Here is a 22,794-nt window from a genome sequence, read left to right as displayed (position 1 = left end):
TGAGTGGATTATTACCCCCGGAAAAGGATCCTCCAATTGATTAACAACCGGGTTCCAACTGACTGCTGGTAACCAGAGGCGGTGTGTGTGTGTGTGGGGGGTGAGGGGGGGGGTAAGGAAACTTGCCCAACGTCTCCCCCTGACCTGACCCGCCTGGGAATCGAACCCGGGTCCTCTCGCCTGCGAGGCGAGGGCTCTAACCCCTGAGCTACGGGACACCCACATCAAAATGCTCTGTTTTATCTTCACAGGAGCTATGGTGACTCAACACTGATCCGGGACGGCACCCGGGACGGTCTGTGCTGTAGAATCTGAGAATTATACGGCACAGAAGGAGGCCATTCGGCCCAACGAGTCTGTGATGGCTCTTTGATAAGGGCTTCCAAATCAACCCCACTCCCCCGCTCTCTCCCCATAGCCCTGATCAACCCCACTCCCCCACTCTCTCCCCATAGCCCTGATCAACCCCACTCCCCCTCTCCCCATAGCCCTGATCAACCCCACTCCCCGCGCTCTCCCCATAGCCCTGATCAACCCCACTCCCCCGCTCTCTCCCCATAGCCCTGCAAACTTGTCCTCCCTTCTGTTTGTGAGTCTGCGCTGTAGGCAATGCTCAGCAGAAGCCGATAATAATAATAATAATCTGTCAGACTTTCTCACTTAACAGCATAAACTAATAAACACACCAGCGACGTGCGGTTGCAGTCCATGGCCTGACCCTCTTTGTCAAACGACACACACGGCCACTGCCTGGTCCCTGCCCGCGCACAGCGGCCTCGCTGGGGTGTGCCTGTGGAATCTATCTTGTGGCTGAGAGTGAGCGGGAGAGAGAGAGGGGTTGAGGTGTTCAGTGGGATTAATTATCTCACTGAGTCAGTGCCTGTGCCTGGGTTCAGCCGCGTTAGTTATAATAATAAATAATAATAATCCTTTCATTTGATACAGCGCCTCATCACGTCTTCGAGACGTCTCAAAGCGCTTCACAGGATACGCCGTAAAAGACAGCGATTGTATATTTTGTGGGCGAAACGCGGCAGCCAATTGCGCACAGCAGTGTCCCCACGAACAGCCGTGGGTTGAAATGACCAAATTATTATTTTTTAGAGGGATTGTCATCCCCGGAAAAGTGATCGGCCAATCGACCGACAACGCTAAGTGCTAAGACTCGACGGCTGGTTTAGTGCTGTGAATATTTTAGCATCGTACACGTTGAAAGCCAACGGCTGCCCATAGCACAGACCTACTTGTAAACCTTGGCATTGAAATGCTTCTCCGCCGGGAACCCAAACATGCCACAGATCACTCGGCTGCTGTTGAATGTCCAGCCCGTGTTACAGATCTGCTTCCACACTCCGCCCTCCTTCACCTCCACGTAGCCCTCCTTAACCGGGACCCGTTTCCTCGAGCTCCCGAACACCCCCCTGACACGGACGTCATCCACCTGAACGAGACCGTCCTGTAACACAAAGTGCACATGGTGACAAGCTGCAAATCCTGGAGCTCAGGGGTTAGAGCCGTCGCCTCGCAAGCGAGAGAGGACCCGGGTTTGATTCCCGGACGGGTCACGTCAGGGTGAAACATTGGGCAAGTTTCCTTACTCCCCCCCACTGCGCCCCCACCACACACACACACCTCTGTTTACCAGCAGTCAGTAGGAACATAGAATCATAGAATTATACAGCGCACAACGAGGCCATTCGGCCCATCGTGTCTGACGGCTCTTTGAAAACAGCTTCCAAATCACCCCCACTCCCCCACTCCCCCCCCATAGCCCTGATCACCCCCACTCCCCCGCTCTCTCCCCATAGCCCTGATCACCCCCACTCCCCCGCTCTCTCCCCATAGCTCTGATCAACCCCACTCCCCCGCTCTCTCCCCATAGCCCTGATCAACCCCACTCCCCCGCTCTCTCCCCATAGCTCTGATCAACCCCACTCCCCCGCTCTCTCCCCATAGCTCTGATCAACCCCAATCCCCCGCGCTCTCTCCCCATAGCCCTGATCAACCCCACTCCCCCGCGCTCTCCCCATACCCTGATCAACCCCACTCTCCCGCTCTCTCCCCATAGCCCTGATCAACCCCACTCCCCCGCGCTCTCCTCATAGCCCTGATCAACCCCACTCCCCCGCTCTCTCCCCATAGCCCTGCACACTTGTTCTCCCCAAATAATGATCTACTTCTCTCTTAAAAGTTGTTATGGAATCGGTTTCCACCGGCCTTTCAGGCAATGCATTCCAACAACAACAACTTAGTTTATATAGCACTCTCCACGCCGGACGGCATCTCAGAGTGCTTCAGATTCCAGATCCCAACAACTTGCTGTGTGAAAATATTTCTTCTCCCCTCCCCTCTGTTTCTTTTAACAATTATTTTAAATTGTTGTCCTCGTGTTACTGACCCACCCGCCAGTGGGAGTATTTCCCCCTTGTTCACCCTATTGAATCCCCTCCTAATTTTGGAAACTTCTATTAAGTCTCCGCTTAACCTTCTCTGCTCCAGGGAGAACAATCCGAGCTTCTCTCGGCTCTCCTGAGGTTGGTAGTCGATTGGGGGATTGCTTTTAAATAAAATAATAATAATTTGGTCACTCAATCCACCACTGTTTGCGGGACACTGCTGAGCGCAAATTGGCTGCCGCATTTCACCCAGAAAATATAGTCAATTCTCTGAGAAAATGCCAGAACAGGCTTGAGGGGCTGAATGGTCTCCTCCTGTGCCTATGGTTTTAATGTTTCAGTCAAAACTCTCAGGTCAGGCCAGTCTGTAGCAGCCTCCGCCAGCCTTCGTCAGAAAAACACTCTGTTGAAAAAAAATGTAGAGGAGAAAACACAGGAGCATATTTTAGCAGCACAGATGGAATTTTCAATGCACTGACAGACTATCTGACTCACAAGCAATTTAAGAAGGGAATGCAAACTGCAACTGCAGTCTCGGACATCCCACACTATAATGTCATAAACAGCAGCACAATCCACAGAGATGGAGCAAGAGTGAAAATGAGAGGGAGCGGAATGGACGCATTTGTTTGCAGGAGACCCACACCGGATGGCTGTGAATCTTGCTGAGCGAAGGTGAAACCTCGTGATCGACATTTGCAGTCAAGCCCGAAAACACAGAGGAAAAGCCAATAATAAGAATAATAATCCTTGCATTTGATACAGCGCCTCATCACGTTGTCAAGACGCCTCAAAGCGCTTCACAGAACATACTGTAAAGCGAATTGACTGTGTATTTTGTAGTGTTTGTGGGGACATCGCTGTGTTCAATTGGCTGCCGCGTTTTACCCTCAAAATGTACAGTTAACTCACTTTACAGCGTATCCTGTGAAGCGCTTTGAGACGTCTCGAAGACGTGATAAGGCGCTGTATCAAATGCAAGGATTATTATTATTATATATGGGCGATTGCTCCAATATAATAACATGTCTGGACGGCTGGCTGACAGGACACATTGAGAGGTTTGCTCTCATCAAACTATCAAGTAATGGCTTTTTGGTGAATGGAAATATAATTTTAAGGAGTAAAAAATGCACACACAAGGACACAGAGCTTTGCCAAGAAATGAGTAACTTCTGAAACATTTTTTCCAACTCGTTCCCACGTCGACTTGTTTTTGCAGACTCCACATTATCGCACTGATTCCCACAACAGCTGAGAATTAACAAGAGGCAAAGTGCAGAAGGCTTTTCTTCCCCCGCTGAGTCAACCCACGGACACGGTTGATGGACAATGAGTATTTTACCTTGTGGCAGAATCTGCCTGGTATATTGTAGTCCCGTAGCTCAGGGGTTAGAGCCCTCGCCTCGCGAGCGAGAGGACCCGGGTTCGATTCCCGGGCGGGTCAGGTCAGGGCCGAACATTGGGCAAGTTTCCTTACTCCCCCCCCCCCCCCCCCCCCCCCCCCCACACACACACACACACACGCGCCTCTGGTTACCAGCAGTCAGTAGGAACCCGGTTGTTAGTCGATTGGCGGATCTCTTTTCTGGGGGTAATAACCCCTTCCAAAATATAATTATAATAATTTGGTCACTCAATCCACGACTGTTGTGGGGACACTGCTGTGCGCCATTGACTGCTGTGTTTCGCCTACAAAATATGTATCCTGTGACTCTCGAAGATGTAATAAGGCACTGTATCAACAACAATAAAAAACACAACAAAATTACATTTTTAGAGTGCCTTTCGTGTTGGGAGGACGTCCCAAGGCACTGGACAGTCAGTGTTTCGAACCCAAGCTGGGGGTCGGGATCAGGGAGGGTGGAGGTCAGGGGGGTGACCAAAGGCACGGTTGAAGAGGAGGGTCTTGAGGTCTTGAAGGAGGCAAGGGAGGGGGCGAGGCGGGGGGACTGCGGGATGGAGTTCCAGAGGGTGGGGGTAGAGTGGCAGAAGGCCAGCTCGCCAATAGAGGGGCGAGCGAGGCAGGGGACGTGAAGCAGGTTGGAGCGCGCTGAGCGGAGGGATCGGGCAGGATGGTGGGGGTTCAGGAGGTCGCAGAGTTGGGGGGGAGTGAGGCTATGGAGGGCTTTGAAAGTGAGGACCAGGATTTTGTTCTGTATCCTCGGTGTGATGGGAAGCCAGTGGAGTCGGGCGAGGGTGAGGGTGATAGGATCACGGAGTCTGGTGCGGGAGAGGACGATCATTATTATATTATCATTATTATTGTAGACCCTATGGGATGGGAATCTGTTCCATGGAAACTGGCACGTCACAGAGTTTGTGAGCCAAATTTGCTCGCCGATTGAATAACAACTTTTAAGAGAGAAGTAGATAATTATTTGGGGAGAACAAGTTTGCAGGGCTATGGGGAGAGAGCGGGGGAGTGGAGTTCATCAGGGCTATGGGGAGAGAGCGGGGGAGTGGGGTTGATCAGGGCTGTGGGGAGAGAGCGGGGGAGTGGGGTTGATCAGGGCTGTGGGGAGAGAGCGGGGGAGTGGGGTTGATCAGGGCTGTGGGGAGAGAGCGGGGGAGTGGGGTTGATCAGGACTGTGGGGAGAGCGCGGGGGGAGTGGGGTTGAATTGGAAGCTCTTTTCAAAGAACCGGCACAGACACGATGGGCTGAATGGCCTCCTTCTGTGCTGTATAATTGTATGAGATCATAAATGGTTTCCCTGAACAATGACTGGAAGTACATTGGGTGGAAGACATCGTCAATATATTGCAATGCGGCAACAGATCAGTGACAGACAACAATCCGAAAGAGTTCAGCTGTGATTGTTTTTCTCAGCGGGTGTCCGACACGCGGAAACCCATCACCGTGCTTAATAGTCTCCAAACCCAACTGAAAATTATTATAATAATAATGAGCCTCGCATTTGACACAGCGCCTTATCACATCTTCGAGACGTCTCAAAGCGTTTCACAGGATACACTGTAAAGTGTAGTGACTGTGTATTTTGTGGGCGAAACGCGGCAGCCAATTGCGCACAGCAGCGTCCCCGCAAACAGCCGTGGGTTGAATGACCAAATATTACCACAGGAAAGCGATCCACCACCAATCAACTGATGACCCAGGTTCCTACTGACTGCTGGTAAACAGAGGCACGTGTGTGTGTGTGTTGGGGGGGGGGGGGGGGGTGTGTGGAGGGGGTGGGGGGGGGTAAGGAAACTTGCCCAACATTTCCCCTGACCCGTGCCGGGTCCTCTCGCTTGCGAGGCGAGGGCTCTAACCCCTGAGGACTTATCAATACAGTATGAAAAACAGTGAGGATGTGGTGCTCATCCAATTAAATTTTGCTTCAACAGAAATTGTACGCCAATTTTTGTTTGTTCTTCGGATCTTGGCACAAAGTTTTTCGTTGTTGTGGCAAATTGCCGATGCTTCTCCCCGGAACTTGGCCTTTCTGCTCAGTGGGCCTCCCAAATCATTGGCCGGCCTCAGTAAAAAAAAAAAGATAAATCACGGCGCTCCATTCTCTCTGCACGGAACTCGACTTGAGGAGGATTTATGTTTGCCTTCTGCACTCTGGAACAATCTCCCTCAACCTCTCCGCCGTGCCCCGTCTCTCCCCCTTTTCAAGCCGCGCCTGAAAACGTTCCTGCGCGACCGCGCTTTCCCGGCCACAACACACCACAGACCGCGCACCCCTCCCCAACCCGCTGAGTGACAGGAGCACATTCTCAGCAACAGGAAAACCTCAAACAACTAGTTTACATCAGCGTCTCAGACGACATTGTGTCACCACAAGGCGGGTGTAGTTCGCGGTCAGAGAGAGCGAGCTCTCGCCAGCGTCTTGTCTGCCTGCAGCTCTGCGATGGGATTGAGGGAAATCAGGATCTCCAGAATGGAGGCCCTTCGGGTCGGAATCCCTTGAGCTACGGTTGTGGAGTCCATCAAAGAACTTTTGTCGAGGGACAAGGAATAATAATATTAATAATAATAATCCTCGCATTTGATTCAACGCCTTATCACGTCTTCGAAACGCTTCACAGGATACACTGCAAAATGTAGTGACTGTGTTTTGTGGGCGAAACGGGGCCGACAAGTGCGCACAGCGACTTCCCCACAAACAGTCGTGGGTAGAGTGACCAAGTTATCATGTGTTTTATATATAAATTCCCCCCCCGCCGCCCCACACACACCAACACACGCGCACCACACACACGACACACACAACCAAACACCACACACTCGCGCACAACACACCATACGCACACAAGCAACACACCAAACAACCTACACACACGCAAACAAACAACACCCCCACACGCACACACACACACACACACAGCTCACCTCAATGTGGTTGGGTAGCGTGTTGGTGAATCTGAAGCCGGGGATCCTGCTTTCGCTGCACACCAGCCCCACATCCTCGCTGTGTCTGCAGTCAGTCACTCCCCAGCCATTCGAGGGGCAGTGGGCAATGCTGCTCTCAATCCCAAGACATCGGACGTTATCCAGCCAGACACGACCTGAAGGGGGGACAGCCACATGCACACACCATCAGTGGGAGCGGGGGATTAGCCCTGGGGCAACGACAACAGAAATAATCCACCTCCCAAATAACACACAAAAGTAATTTCCAAGCTCTGTAATAATGATCCCGGCATTTGACACAGCGCCTGATCACATCTTCGAGACTTCTCAAAGCACCTCACAGGATACAATGTAGAGTGTAGTGACTGTGTATTTTGTGGGCAAAATGCGGCAGCCAATTGCACACAGCAGCGTCCCCACAAACAGTCGTGGGTTGAGCGACCAAATTATTATTAATTATTTTGAAGGGATTATTATCCTCAGAAAAGCGATTCGCCAATCGACCAACAACCGGGTTCCTACTGATTGCCGGTAAACAGAGGCGTGTGTGTGTGTTTGTGTGGGGGGAGTGAGGAAACTTGCCCAATGTTTCATCCTGCCCCGCCCGGGAATCGAACCACGCGCGCAGGTCCTCTCTCGCTTGCGAGGCGAGTGCTCTAACCACTAAGTTAAGGACGCCATTAAATAATAATAATAACCCTTGCATTTGATATAGCGCCTTATCATGTCGCTTCACAGAATCCACTGTAATGTAGATGGACTATGCGTTTTGTGCGTGAAAGGACTGTTCTGGTTCGACTACACCAACTGCCTGCTCGCTGGACTTCCCAGCTCTTCCCTCCACCAGCTGCAATTTATTCAAATCTCTGCAGCTCGTGTCCTCTCCCGCACCAGACTCCGCAAACCTATCACCCCCGTCCTCGCTCGGCTTCACCAGCTCCCCATCCCTCAGAGAATCGAGTACCAAACTCTTGTTCCCACAGCTTCAAAGCCCTCCACGGTTTTGCTCCCCAGCACCTCTCCGACCCCCTAACCCCATATCAACTTGTCCGCGCTCTCCACTCGGTGGACACCGGCTGCTTCAGGTCCGCCCGCACTTCCCGCCCCTCCATTGTCAATTGGGCCTTCAGCATCTCTGCCCCCCCCCCCACCCTCTGGAACTCTACCTCGCAATCCCTCCCCCCTCACCCCTCTCTTGCCTCTTTCAAGTCCTGTCTAAAGACCTTCCTCTTCGGTCGTTGACTTCGGCCAACCTCCCAACCAGCCCTCCCCCCATGCCCTCCACCCCTTCCTGATCCCCAACTCCCAGCTCGGGTCCAAAACCATCCTGACTGTCCAGCGCCCTGGGACGTCCTCCCGATGTGAAGGGAGAGGGCGCTCACTAGACAAGTGTCATTTGTTGTTGTATCTGACAGAAAGAGACTCTCTCACCTTCTCCTTGGCCATATTTGGCTCCTGGTGCCCAGGTCACAGCATCCATGAAGCCCATCTCCCTACAGGCGATGTTAGCACCCGCGATGGAAAATTCATCATCACACACCGTGCCCCACTCCCCACTGTAATACACCTCCAGCCGCCCTTCACTTTCTTTCTTCCTCCGCCCCATGAGACGCAGCTGAATCTTGGGCTGGCGTTGTGTCTGCCCCCCAGGCTGCTGTTCATGTTGAGCCAGGCAGCCGAGCTCCAGAGCTCCGTGGAGAAACACTATCGTCAAACATTGCCGGAGGAAAACAAGAGCAGCTTTCATTCCCGGTTGCTTTGTTCTTCTCCGCGATCCGATGCCTGGCCAGGGACTTCTCAGCACAAGGTTGTTCCTCGACTCCTACAACAACAACGCCGCCAAAAAAAAANGGTCACTTCAATCCCCGACTGTTTGTGGGGACGCTGCTGTGCGCAATTGGCTGCCACGTTTTGCCCACAAAATACACAGTCAATTTGCAGCACAAAATGGTCCATCATTTTAGCCTTAATTGGCAATTCAGTTGACAGTCTGGTCAAAGGATGGTTAGCGGAGGAAATGAAAATGAAATTATACCGGATATAAGCGGAGTTCCCTGTAGCTCAGGGGTTAGAGCCCTCGCCTCGCAAGCGATCCAAAATTCTTTGGGTTCTGGAACGGTTCCCATTGATTGGAAGATCGCAAACGTCACATCACTATTTAAGAGGGTGGGAGAGAAAAGATGGGGAACTACAGACCAGTTAGTCTGACATCGGTGGTAGGGAAAATTCTGTAATCCTTAATTAAGGATGTCGTAGTGGGATACTTAGAGGATCCAATATGATTAGACAGAGTCAATGTGGCTTTACAAAAGGGAAGTCATGCTGAACAAACCTTTTAGATTTTTTTGAGGACATATCAAGTAGATTAGATAGGGGGAATCAGTGGATGTAGTGTATTTAGATTTCTAAAAGGCATTCGATAAGGTGCCACATAAAAGGTTGATCCACAAGATTAAGGCCCATGGAATTAAGGGGAATATATTAGCGTGGATTGAAGAATGGCTAACGGGAAGAAAACAAAGAGTAGGGATAAACGGGTCCTTCTCAGATTGGTGGGATGTGACTAGTGGAGTGCCACAGGATCAGTGTTTGGGCCTCAACTATTTACAATCTACATCAATGATCTAGATGAGGACATCGAACTTAATATATCCAAATTCGCGGATGACACTAAACCAGAGGGAGAGTAAACACCGAGGATGACATTAAAAAAATGCAACGAGATATAGATAGGCTCAGTGAGTGGGCAAACAGGTGAAGTATAATGTAGGGAATTGTGAAGTCATCCACCTATGTGGCAAAAACAGTAAAGCAGATTATTTTTTAGAAGGGGAGAGACAAGATAGTGTTAGCGTTCAGAGGGACTTGGGTGTCCTTGTACACCAGTCACAAAAGGTTGGTTTGCAGGTACAGCAAGCGATTAGGAAGGCGAACGGTATGTCGGCATTTGTTACAAAAGGGTTAGAATATAAGAGTAGGGAAGTCTTACTGCAACTGTATAGGGCCCTGGTGAGACCGCACCGAGAGTATTGGGTGCAGTTTTGGTCTCCTTATTTAAGAAAGGATGTACTCGCCTTGGGGGGGGGGGGNTACAGCGTAGAGTCACTGGGTTGGTACCTGGGATGAGTTATGAAAATAGGTTGAGCTATTTAGGCCTATATTCTCTAGAATATAGAAGAATGAGAGGTGATCTTATAGAAACCTATAAGATTATTAAGGGGCACGACAGAATAGATAGTGGGAGATTTTTCCCCTGGTTGGAGAAACTATAAACAGGGGTCACAGTCTTAAAATTAGGGGTAAGTCCTTTCGCGCTGAGTTGAGGAAAAACTTCTTCACTCAGAGGGTAGTGAATTTATAGAATTCTCTACCCCAAAGGGTTGTAGATACTCAGTCCTTGAACATATTCAAGACTGAGATTGATAGATTTCTTGTGGATAAAGGGATTAAGGGATATGGGGATAAGGCGGGCGGGTGGAGTTAGAATAGATCAGCCATGATCTTATTGAATGGCGGGGCAGGGCTGGAGGGGCCGAATGGCTGACTCCTGCTCCTAATTCTTATGTTCTTATGAGAGAACCCGGGTTCGATTCCCGGGCGAGTCTGGTCAGGGCAAACCGTTGGGCAAGTTTCCTTACTGCCCACACACACACACACACACACACAACAAAATTACATTTACAGAGCGCCTTTCACGTTGGGAGGAAGTACCAAAGCGCTGAAGAGGACACACACAAGGGTTGTTATTATTATTATTATTTAATGGAGTCCTTAACTTAGGGATTGGAGCCCTCGCCTCACAAGCGAGAGGACCTGTGTTCGATTCCTGGGCGGGTCAGGGAGAAACGTTGGGCAAGTTTCCTTACTCCACACACACACACACACGCCTCTGGGTTCCTACTGACTGCTGGTAACAGAGGCGTGTGTGTGTGTGTGTGTGTGTGGGGGGGGGAGTAAGGAAACTTGCCCAATGTTTCGCCCTGACCTGACCGCCCGGGAATCGAACCCGGGTCCTCTCGCTTGCGAGGCGAGGGCTCTAACCCCTGAGCTACAGGGACTCCAGTGATAAATATTGCCAAGATAAACACTGCTTTATCTGGCAATGGAAATGGATGACTTAACTTCACTTGACCAGAGGGTTGAAATATGAGGCCAGGCTAATAATCCTTCATAAACACGGCGTAGAGCAAAGCGAATCGCTCCTGCAGTAACAAGGGGAAGTGAGCCAGACAGTTAGCCCAAGAGATTTCCCCTCAAACCCACCGGCTGGAGCTATGCCTAAGAATGTTTATCTTCGTGTTTCTGAGGCTCTGCAGAATCACAAACAAACTTGCATCAATCCTGTAGCTCAGGGGTTAGACCCCTCGCCTCGCAAACCACAGTCCCTGTAGCTCAGGGGTCAGACCCCTCGCCTCGCAAACCACAGTCCCTGTAGCTCAGGGGTCAGACCCCTCGCCTCGTAAACCACAGTCCCTGTAGCTCAGGGGTTAGACCCCTCGCCTCGTAAACCACAGTCCCTGTAGCTCAGGGGTTAGACTCCCCGGCTCGCACCCCACAGTCCCTGTAGCTCAGGGGTTAGACCCCTCGCCTCGCAAACCACAGTCCCTGTAGCTCAGGGGTCAGACCCCTCGCCTCGTAAACCACAGTCCCTGTAGCTCAGGGGTTAGATCCCTCGCCTCGTAAACCACAGTCCCTGTAGCTCAGGGGTTAGACCCCTCGCCTCGCAAGCGAGAGGGGACCTGGGTTCGATTCCCGGGCAGGTCAGGTTAGGGCAAAACATTGGGGAAGTTTCCTTACCCCCCCCCCCCACACACACACGCGCCTCTGTTCACCAGCAGTCAGTAGGAACCCGGTTGTTAGTTGATTGGTGGATCGCTTTTCTGGGGGTAATAATCCCTTCAAAATAACAATAAGAATAATCTGGTCACTCAATCCACGACTCTTTGTGGAACATTGCTGTGTCCCATACACAGTCAATTCACTTTACAATGTGTCCTGTGAAGCGCTTTGAGACGTCTCGAAGACGTGACAAGGCGCTGTATCGAATGCCAGGATTATTATTATCACGTTGTCGAGACACGATAATAATCGCTTCACAGGATATACTGCAAATTGTATTTTGTGAGCGAAACCAATTGCGCACAGCAGCGTCCCCACAGACAGCCGTGGGATTGAGCGAGCGAACAATAATTATTATTTTTTTTTGAAGGGATTATGACCCTGGAAAGAATCCAGTCGCCCTGTCGAGAGAGAGGCCCGGGCAAATTCCAAGCTAAACCGATTTCGGAGCTGGGGTGACAGTGCAAAGCAGAGGTCAATGCCCTCACGTCCCTGAGCGCTGCAAACACAGGCAAGTCTGTACAGGCAGACGCTGCACACAAAGGGAATCAGTGGCTCTCTCTGCCATCTTCTATCCTTTCGGTCTGATATATCCCCTTCACCCCGTCACCCCTACCCCCCACTCCCACCACCACCTCTCCCTCCTGCTCACTGCCCCTCCAACCTCACTACCCGCTGCCTCCGCTCGACTGGCTCCGGCCTCCCGCTTGTTCCTCGTCCCACCATCGGTGGCCGTGGTTTCAGCCGCTGCACCCCCCAAACTCTGTCACTCTCTCCCCCCAATCCCTCCGCCTCGCCTCCTTCCTTCAGGTCGCGCCTGAAGACCTTCCTGTTTGACCAGTGGTTATGTTTACCTCCCCCGCCTCGCCCCAGCTCAGTGTCGTGCTCCCCCAGTGTCAAGCGCTCCAGGACGCTGCCCTGCGTGAGGCGGCGCTATCAAAGGTGTTGTTGTTGTTGTTGTGGTGGTTGACGATTCTCCAGCGACAGGTGTGGAAAACTCTCTGAAGCAGTTTCTGCTTCCATCTCGCCAGTGGCCTTGATAATAATAATAATAATCCTCGCGTTTGACCCGGCGCCTCATCACGTCTTCGAGACGTCTCAGAACGCTTCACGGGGAACACACTGTAAAGTGTAGTGTCTGTGCGTTTTGTGGGCGAAACGCAGCAGCCAATTGCGCACAGCAGCGTCCCCCACAAACAGCCGTGGGTTGAGCGACCAAATTATTATTATTTTTTTTTGAAGGTATTATTACCCCCGGAAACAACCGGGTTCCTAGTTAGTGGTTACAGCCCTCGCCTCGCAAGCGAGAGAGGACCCACCCTCTCCCACACACACCCACACACACCCACACACCCACACACACACACGCCTCTGGTTACCGGCAGTCAGCAGGAACCCGGTTGTTAGTCGATTGGCGGAACACTTTTCCGGGGGTAATAATCCCTCAAGAAAAAATATATTATTATTAAATAATAAAATAATAATCAACCCACGCTACTGTGCGCAATTCGCTGCCGCATTTCGCCCACAAAACACTACGGCACCTCACTTTACAGTGTATTCTGTGAAGCATTTGAGACAGCTCAACGACACGGTAAAGCGCGATATCAAACGCGGACATTGTTATTTCTTATTATTACTTCAGGGGATTTTGTGGGTTTACGGAAGGCACTGACAGCATTTGGTTCATCCACTTTACAGTGTGTCCTACGAAGCATTTTGTGCAGTCGAGAACAACAACAACAAGATTCCATGTGTACAGCGCCTTTCACGCCGGGAGGACGTCCCAAGGTGCTGGACAGTGACAGCATTTCGAGCTGTGGCCGGGGTGGGGGGGGGGGGGGGGGGGGGGGGGGAGGGCGTCGATGGCATGGTCGAAAAGGAGGGTCTTGAGGCGGGACTTGAAGGAGGCTGAGGAGGGGGCGAGGCGGAGTGACCGGGGGATGGAGTTCCAGAGGTTGGGGGCAGAGTGGCTGAAGGCTCTCCTGTATTTATTATTATTATTTAATCCGTTCACAAAGGGTCATGTTTTGAGATCTTTCCAGGTAGTGAGATAATAATAATAATAATCCCGGCATTCGATACAGCGCCTCATCACGTCTTCGAGGCGTCTCAGAGCACTTCACGGGATACATTGTAAAGTGTAGTGACTGTGTATTTTGTGGGCAAAACATGGCAGCCAATTGCGCACAGCAGCGTCCCCACAAACAGTCGTGGATTGAGTGACCAAATTATTATTATTTTTTTTTCCTGAGGGATTATTATCAGGGTGTGTGTGTGTGTGTGTGTGTGAAGTAAGGAGACTTGCCCAAGGTTTCGCCCTGACCTGGAAATCAAACCCAGGTCCTGTCGCCTGCGAGGCGAGGGCTCTAACCACTGAGCTCCAGGACTCCTGAGATCTTACCGAAACAGAAAAAAAAAAATCACATCCTCTTCAAATGTGTAAGTTTATCCCGGATCCTAACAAACTCTCCCCCCACCCACCCACCCACCCACCCACCCCTGCCCCAAAACATATGTCAGAAATTAAACCCGAACACAGCAAGTCTTTGTTCAGTACAAAAACAGCAGTCTGTGTCTTCAAACAAATCTATGGGTCTGCATTGAGTTTCTCTTTTACTCCTGTGTTGGAGTGAACACAGATTAAATCTCTCCGCTCTGTGGGATTTATGTTTGCACTCAAAGCACCACCGTGACGATATCGTCTCCCTCGCTGCCTATTTCACCGCTCACTGTTCAAAGCCTTAACGAGACTTAATTCTGCTCTTGATTTTGATTAACTTTTTGAAAAGTTTTCTTTCGAAAGTTTTTTTTTCCCCCCAACGAAAAAAAGCAAAGCTGGGCAAACAAATATCATCGTCATCCTCATCATCCTCAGAGCTAATTAGCTCAAACCCTCACAGAGGACACAGGAGAGCACTCCCACTCTGGATGGAGTCTGAAACAAAAAGGGGGGAGTGATGGGGGGTTCCCTTAAACCGGAGTCAAACCGGATTACAGGCTGAGAATTTTTTTTAATCGCAAAAATACAAGCCTCTGTTTGCTTGTGGTTTGACACAGCATTAGCAAAACAAAACATAACAGTAAGAATCATCATAATAAAACAATCAATTTCCCCGCACGACCGATTATATTGATAATGCTCTAACGGCTTCTAAAGTTCTCAACACACAGCGGATTGAGTGAAGAAAACAGCCCCAACACCAACACAAACACCAACACCAACACAACTTAAATCAGGAAACTTTTCCGTTACAAGAAACACCAAGTCAAAGTCGTGCCAACTTTGCATCAAATCGTTGTGTTTCATTTTCTCGTGATACTCACACACACACACTCACTCACTCTCTCACTCACACACTCACTCACACACACACTCTCACACACTAACTCACTCACACACACACTCACTCACTCTCTCACTCACACACACACTCACTCACACACACTAACTCACTCACACACACACACTCACTCACACACACACTCTCTCTCACACACACTCACTCACACACACACACACACACTAACTCACTCACACACTCACTCTCTCACACACACACACACTCACTCACACACACACTAACTCACTCACACACACACACACTAACTCACTCACTCTCTCACTCACACACTCTCTCACTCACACACTCTCAATCACTCACACTCACACACTCTCACTCACACACACACTCACTCACTCACACACACTAACTCACTCACACACACTAACTCACTCTCTCACTCAGACACACTCACACTTACTCTCTCACTCACACACACTAACTCACTCTCACTCACACACACACAGCTCACCTCCTATTCTTATGTTGTTCAACTGAATGAAGCCTTTCCTCCCTTCTCCTCCTCCTCCTTCTGCTGCTGCTCAGTGGAGAACAGCTGAGTTTGTTCAAGTTGCACTGTTGTCTCTCCTTCTCTGTGCAGTTGCAGACATGGGTCAGTGTGGGCTGTTGGTTGGGTTGTCCCTCTCTCTCCTGTCAACTTCACTGATGGAACCAATTGGAAGGAGATAATGATGAAGTATTGGCTTCTTAAGAACAAACACAGCAAATCAGAGGCGGGAGTCCCCTCCGGCCACATTGATCAGAAGCTAAAGCCCTCGCCTGACACGCAGACCCTCTGGAGCATTTCCTTTAACTGTGGAGTTGCTGTTGCTCAGCGGTTAGAGCACTCGCTTCGCAAGCCAGAGGGCCGGGGTTCGATTCCAGGGCGGGTCAGGGCCAAACTTTAGGCAAGTTTCTTTACTGGAGTAAAGTACTGGAGTACACACACACACAGGCCTCTGTTTACATATAATAATAATGATAATGTCCTGTAGCTCAGTGGTTAGAGCACTCGCTTTGCGAGCGAGAGACCTGAGTTCAATTCCAGGCAGAGGGCGAAACCTCGGGCAAGTTTCCTTACTCCACACAGAGCCTAATAATAATCCTCCAAAACCAAAAACAATAATAAATTGGTCACTTTCAATCCACGACTGTTTGTGGGACATTGCTGTGCGCAATTGGCTGCCGCGTTCGCCCACAAATATACAGTCAATTCACTTTACAGTGTGTTCTGTGAAGCGCTTTGGGACGTCCTCCGACGTGAAAAGCACTATATCAAATGCAAGGATTATTATTATTATTATAATAATCCTTGCATTTGATCTAGAGCTCGATCACATCTTCAAGACATCTCACAGAATACGCTGTAAAGTGAATTGATTGTGTATTTTGTGGGCGAAATGCAGCAGCCAATTGTGCACAGCAGCGTCCCCACAAACAGCCGTGGATTGAGTGACCAAATTATTATTATTGTTGTTTTGAAGGGATTATTACCCCCAGAAAACAATCCACCAATCGACTAACAGCCGGATTCCTACTTACTCCTCCAAAACCAAACAATGATAAATTGGGACATTGCTGGGACATTGCTGTGAGCAATTGGCTGCCGCGTTTCGCCAACAAATATACAGACTTCACTTTACAGTCTATTGTGTGAAGCGCTTTGAGACGTCGAGAAAACGTGAAAAGCGTTATATCAAATGCAAGGATCATTATTATTTTATTAGTATTACTGCTCGGTAAACGGAGGTGTGGGGAGTAAGGAAACTTGCCCACGGTTTCGTCCTGCCCGGGAATCAAACCCAGGTCTCTCACTCGCGAGGCGAGTGCTCTAACCATTGAGTTACAGGACTACACTTAAGTGCTGTATAATTTCATTTTCATTTCCCGCACTAGCCGTCCTTTGACCTGACTGTTAACTGAGTTGCCAATTAAGGCCAAATGATTTGTGCTGCGATCCAGTTCCAATAGGAAATGAGCTGAAACTTTCCAAACTCACTTCACATTGAAACCTTAGAGCCAGCGTTCACAGGAAGCTTCAAACACCAACCAGTCTGGGCTCTGTCTGTAAACGTACATCCTGGAGATGAGAAGCCACAGTCTGTCCCTGCACCGAGACAACAGCAACAACAACTTGCATTTGTATAGCGCCCTTCGAGTCAGAAGGGCATTGGACAATCAGGGATCTGCACCCAGACACCCCCCCCCCCACCCCCAAACTGAACCATTAGCCTTAATAATAATAATAATTCTTGCATTTGATACAGCGCCTTATCATGTCTTCGAGACGCCTCAAAGCGCTTCATGGAATACCCTGTAAAGTGTAGTGACTGTGTATTTTGTGGGCAAAACGCGGCAGCCAATTGTGCACAGCAGCGTCCCCCACAAACAGCCGTGGATTGAGCGACCAAATTATTGGTACTATTATTTTTTTTGAAGGAATTACTACCCCTTGAAAAGCAATCCGCCAATTGACTAACAATCGGGTTCTGCTAGGCAAACAGAAGCGTGTGTGTGTGTGGAGTAAAGAAACTTGCACAACATATCGCCCTGACCCGCCCGGGAATCGAACCCAGGTCCTCTTGCTTGCGAGGCGAGGGCTCTAACCACTGAGCTACAGGGCTACACGTCTAGGAATTTTAATTACTTTTCTCGGATGCAACGTTGGTGAAAATCATAAACAGTATTATTGAAGAGGTAAACATTATGTCATCGTTTTTTTAAATTGCTCCTTTGGGGAGATCCGATATTTTAGTTTAGTCTTAATTCCTATCAATGCATTTTGTTATGTTGCTCAAAGCTTTATCATTGATGTGTGTCTGGTTGCAATATTATGTTATGTAGTATAATGTTAGTTAGGACCACGTGGGGAAACATTTCCTTGGTGAGTCACTTGCAATTTTAGCTAATAACATACTCTTTTAAACAGCTTCATCTGGTCTCTTCATGTTAAAAACATGTTCTCATCCCACAAAGCTCAAAATTGCAGGGATGCTAATACCGACAAATCTTTCATACTTTCCACCCCCCTCCAGCCTCCAGATTGATGTGACCGATTGCCAACAGATAAGCTTAAGATGCATATGTTTTATGTATGAAGCTTGTAGTTTAGTAGTCAGGGAACTCGCCCCGTAAGCAAGAGGATTTGGGTTCGATAATAATCCTTGTATTTGCTATAGCACCTCATCACGTTGGGCAAGTTTCCTCACTCCACACACACGCCTGTTACAATTCCTATCTCTCTCACTGTCTCCACTTTGTTGCCTCTAACGGTTTCTCCTCCGGCCCCCGCACTGTCGCATCTGCCGTCCCCCAGGGCTCTGTCCTGGTCTCCTCTTTAATATCTCCATGCTCCCCCTCGGTGACATCATCCGCAGACAAGGGGTCAACTTCCATATGTATGTGGATGACACCCAACTCTATCTTTCTGCTCCACCCTCAACTCCAGGGCCACTGTCAGACATCAAGTCCTGGATGAGGGGAAATTTTCTACAGTTGAATGTGAACAAGACGAGGCCCTCCTGATTGCTCGCGCCAGCGCCTCCGCACCTCGGGCTCTGGCAACATCAACCTCCATGGTTGTACACAACTCCCCAACCGGTCAGGAACCTGGGGGTCTTGTTCAACCCTCAACCATCTTTTCTTCCCGACATCCAAGCCATGACCCGCTCTGCCCTCCCTCACCTCCATAACATCACCCGACTCCGCCACTACCTCACCCCTCAGGCCACTGAAACTCTTGTTCATGCCTTCATCACCTCCAGATTCGACTATGCAAACGCCTTCCCAACTCCTCCCTCCACAGCTGCAGATAATCAGGAACTCTGCCGCCCGTGTCCTCTCCCGCACCAAACTCCGTGACCCCCCATCTCCCCCATTCTCGACTCCATTGGCTCCCTATCCTTCAAAGGATCCCGTTCAAAATCCTGATCCTCATCTCCAAAGCCCTCCATGGCCTCGCCCCACCCTACCCCCCTGCGACCACCTAACCCCCTACTAACCCGCCCGCTCCCTCCGCTCAGCCGGCTCTGGCTGCTCCACGTACCCGACCCACCCGCCCCACCATTGAGGGAGAGCCTTCAGCCACTCTGCCCCAACCTCTGGAATTCCATCCCCCAGTCACTCTGCCTCACCTCCTCCTTAGCCTCCTTCAAGTCCCGCCTCAAGACCCTCCTCTTCGACCATGCCATCAGTCGCGCCCCCTTCCCCTCCCATCCCCGACCCCAGCTCCGGTCCGAAATACTGTCATCGTCCAGCACCTTGGGACGTCCTCCTGACGTGAAAGGCGCTGTTGTTGTTTACCTAGCAGTAAGTAGGAACCCGACTTAGTAAGTTAGTCGATTGGCGGATAATAATCCCTTCAAAAAAAATAATAAATAATAATTTGTCACTCAAATGTTTCGCTCTTTAATCTTTCGACAATAAAACCACTGACGAAATTCGCAGCGCCAACTGTAAAATAAAAAGGGCTGACAAACTGGGCGTGACTTTAAAGCAGCTCTTCGCTGCGATAAAGCAAACAATTAACCAGATTTCTGAACATTCATCGGACCAAAATGCCACTCGCCCCACAACAAAAATATAGTTTTTCTGTGAAAACAGAAAAAAAAGTTCTGATTCCTTACGTTATGAAACCAGATGGGGCAGATGCTGATGGGAATGTTCTGTTTGCATAAGGAACATTCAGTTGGCAAATGTGAGCAACACAGTTCCAGCCAAATACCAGATCTGAGAAAGATTATATCCTTTTACGTTGTTGACTGGAACCCAAAACAAAGAGTGTTGAGAAAAATGAGGCACAGCGAAACTCTCGTTGTGGCTCTGTGGTTCACCTTCCTGCAAATAAACAGGTCTGGGTAACTAGCCATGGAATCAAAAATTTTGGTCATGTAAACCTCAACAGTGCCAATTTCCCCTCAAGGTGTGGGTATTGCAGACTGCGCACAGAACAATGTTTCCCCCACAATAATCATTATATTTTTTTGCTCAGTCGGGTGTCTGACACATGCGGAAACCCATCACCGTCGCTTAAGAACCTTCAAACCCGAGCTGAGAATTCCATCCCAACTACACATGGAAATCCCAGATAGATTGTTGGGATGGAATGCTCTCTCTCTCTCTCTCTCCCTGGAAGGATGTATTCTGTTTACCTAATTCCAGAGAGAATTAGGCGCAGGTTGGCGAGAGCCAAGGCTTGTGGGGAAGCCGAGTGTGTGTTGGGGTAACTGCTGGAGTCTAACCAGCTAAACCCACACATAGCTTGGCCATTGATATCGCTGTCTGGCCAAGCTTTCCAACTGCATGTCCAGCGAGGACCTTCCTCCCCATTAGTTAGTTAGGGCTTTGACTGCGGGGTTAACAGAGCTGAGTGGGAGGATTCCCTGTCCTCAGTGACCAATTAATATTCTATGATTCTAAAATATTGAACACAATTAAATAGCGTAGGTTAACCTTACTAGAATCATAAATTCTTACAGTAGACAAGGAAGCCATTTGGTCCATTGTGCCTGTGGCAGCTCTTTGAAAGAGCCACCAACTAGTCCCCACTCCCACTCTCTTACCCCAATAGCATATTGTTTGCACGTGCTTTTGATTTCAAGATCTGCAAGTCCTGGCACCTACCTCGCCACTCGACTGGCTCTGGCCGCCTGCTTGTCCCTTGTGCCCTCCACCCCATCAGTGGCCACACTCTCAGCCTCTATGCTCCAAAACTCTGGAGTACTCTCACTCTATCCCTCTGCCTCGCCCCCTTCCCTCCCCATCTTCCGGTCGCGCCTGAAGACCTTCCTCTTAGACCAGTGCCTACGGTCACCTTCCCCCCTCCATCCCCACTAGCTCAGTGTCATGCTCCCCCACTTTCACGCGCTCTGGGACGCTGCCCACTTGAGTGCCACTGTATTGGGGAGGAAAGGAAGGAGGTTACGAATGATGTGCTTGTAGGATCAGTGAGGGATGGAGCAGGGTGAGAAAATCCACAATACAAATGCTTTGGAAATAAATAAGGCACAACCAATAGACGCAGCGATATCAACACGGTTTTAGCCGGTCAGACTCCAGCAGTTACCCCAACACACACTCTGGGCTTCCCCCCAAGCCTTGGCTCATGCCAACCTGCGCCTAATACTCTCCGGAATTAGGTAAGCAGGGGGCGTCCCTCCAGGGGGAGGGAGAGAGAGAGAGAGAGAGAGCACGTTCCATTCCAACAATCTCTCTCCGGGGTTTCCAGGTGTGGGTGGGATGTGGTGAATTCTCAGCTCGGGTTTGGAGACTCTTAAGCCACAGTGATGGGTTTCCGTGTGCGTCGGACACCCGGCCGGGCAAAAATAAGTGAAAGGGAGACCTCTTGTGGATCGTCAGGAAATTGGAAGTAAAAACAATACGTCCATCCACCCTTTATGTGATTTCATCCCCATCGTTCGCTGAAGTATTTACGAGCAGCTCGCCACCGATTTTGACCACAATTTCATATTCAAAATAGAATAATCCTTGCGTTTGACCCACCGCCTTATCACATCTTCGAGACATCTCAAAGCACTTCATAGGATACACTGTAAAGTGAATTGACTGTATATTTTGTGGTCGAAATGCAGCAGCCGATTGCGCACAGCAGCGTCCCCACAAACAGTCGTGGGTTGAAGTGACTGATTTTATTATTGGTTTTTTTTCTTGAGGGATTATTATCCCAGGATTATCGCAAGCATTTTTTTTGGCACCCAAACCCAGCTGAGTTGCACACAAATTATCTTATTTGAATTTTAAGAAAAGGCAAAATACTGCAGACGCTGGAATCTGAAATAGAAACATAAATGACTGGGAACAGCACTCGGCAGATCAGGCAGCATCTACGGAGAAAGGAAAGTGAGTTAAGGTTTCAGGTCAATGCTCTCTGTTCCACCACCGGCGGCCGCGCTTTCAGCCACTACGCTCCAAAACTCGTCACTCTCTTCCCTCTATCCCTCCGCCTCGCCCTCCTCCTCGACTGTGCCCACGGTCACCTTCCCCCAGGGTATCTGCCTGTACGAGCACCGGTTTTGTTCCGCGCTTAATGAGGTTTGCCGAAAACATTTTTACGAGCAGGTTTGGTACATTTCCTCTAACGACTGTGGATCCAGTCACCTCTATCTGGTCCTATCCTACTTAACTTGCATTTATGTTGCGCCCCTCACACAGGGTAGCTTCCCAGAGCAGGACACTGAGCCGGGAGAAGGGGAGGTGACCGCAGGCCACCTGCGGAAGAGGAAGGTCGTAGGCTCGACCTCAATTAGGTATATAATTGCAATATAACAATAATTGAATTTAGGAGTAAATGTGCACAGGAATTGCGTGGGGCGAGAGAGGGAGCGTCAAGGCTACAGAGTTTGTATGATGTTGCCTTCCTTTATTGTGAAGGGTGAGGGATAAACAGTTTGTCCGGGGGGAAAGGTGTGAAAGGCTGTCAAACTTTTCCAGGACCAATATGCCATGGAAAGCAACGGGGGAAAGGGTGACGACTGAGGAAGCGAGGCGCGTAAGCTGAATATTTAGCTTTGCAAGACAAGGGAACTGAGATTAGCGTAAAAGGCCCAAACTGAGCCCGTGTAGACGTTGGTGGGGAACAGAAACAGGATGTGGGAGTTGGTAGCAGAGACCACGAGAGCACTGGCTCCCCGACGCCAAACAGATCGATTTCAAGATCCTCACATTCATCTTCAAATCCCTTCACGCCCTGGCACCTCCCGACCTCTCCCACCCGCTCACCCCCCAACCCACTACCCACTGCCTCCCTCGACTGGCTCCAGTCTCCTGCTTGTCCCTCGTGCCCTCCTCCGTTCCACCATCGGTGGCCGCACTTTCAGCCACTGCGCCTCAAAACTC

At 49.9% G+C, this 22,794-nt stretch overlaps 1 protein-coding gene across 2 annotated transcripts in view; it reads right to left on the bottom strand.

The window, feature by feature from the left end:
• Positions 1–1,240: 1,240 nt before the first annotated feature.
• Positions 1,241–22,794, bottom strand: part of LOC103189748 (lysyl oxidase homolog 2) — a 24,993-nt gene continuing 3,439 nt past the window's right edge. Inside the window, exons 1-5 of one of the 2 annotated variants that reach the window (XM_042344485.1) lie at positions 19,566–19,918; positions 15,413–15,603; positions 8,189–8,579; positions 6,737–6,912; positions 1,241–1,456 (exon numbers count right to left, since the gene is read on the bottom strand). In XM_042344485.1, coding sequence (XP_042200419.1) covers positions 1,241–1,456; positions 6,737–6,912; positions 8,189–8,504 — 708 coding nt within the window. In that variant the 5' untranslated portion in view covers positions 8,505–8,579; positions 15,413–15,603; positions 19,566–19,918. Of the gene's footprint in view, positions 1,457–6,736; positions 6,913–8,188; positions 8,580–15,412; positions 15,604–19,565; positions 19,919–22,794 lie in introns of those variants that run through there. The other variant, XM_042344484.1, reaches the window with a different exon arrangement.

This window comes from Callorhinchus milii, unplaced genomic scaffold (genome assembly GCF_018977255.1).
Source record: "Callorhinchus milii isolate IMCB2004 unplaced genomic scaffold, IMCB_Cmil_1.0 Scaffold28, whole genome shotgun sequence".
Classification (NCBI taxonomy): Eukaryota; Metazoa; Chordata; class Chondrichthyes; order Chimaeriformes; family Callorhinchidae; genus Callorhinchus; species Callorhinchus milii.
Note: the sequence above shows the minus strand (reverse complement) of the source record. Positions and strands in the feature narration are given on the sequence as shown.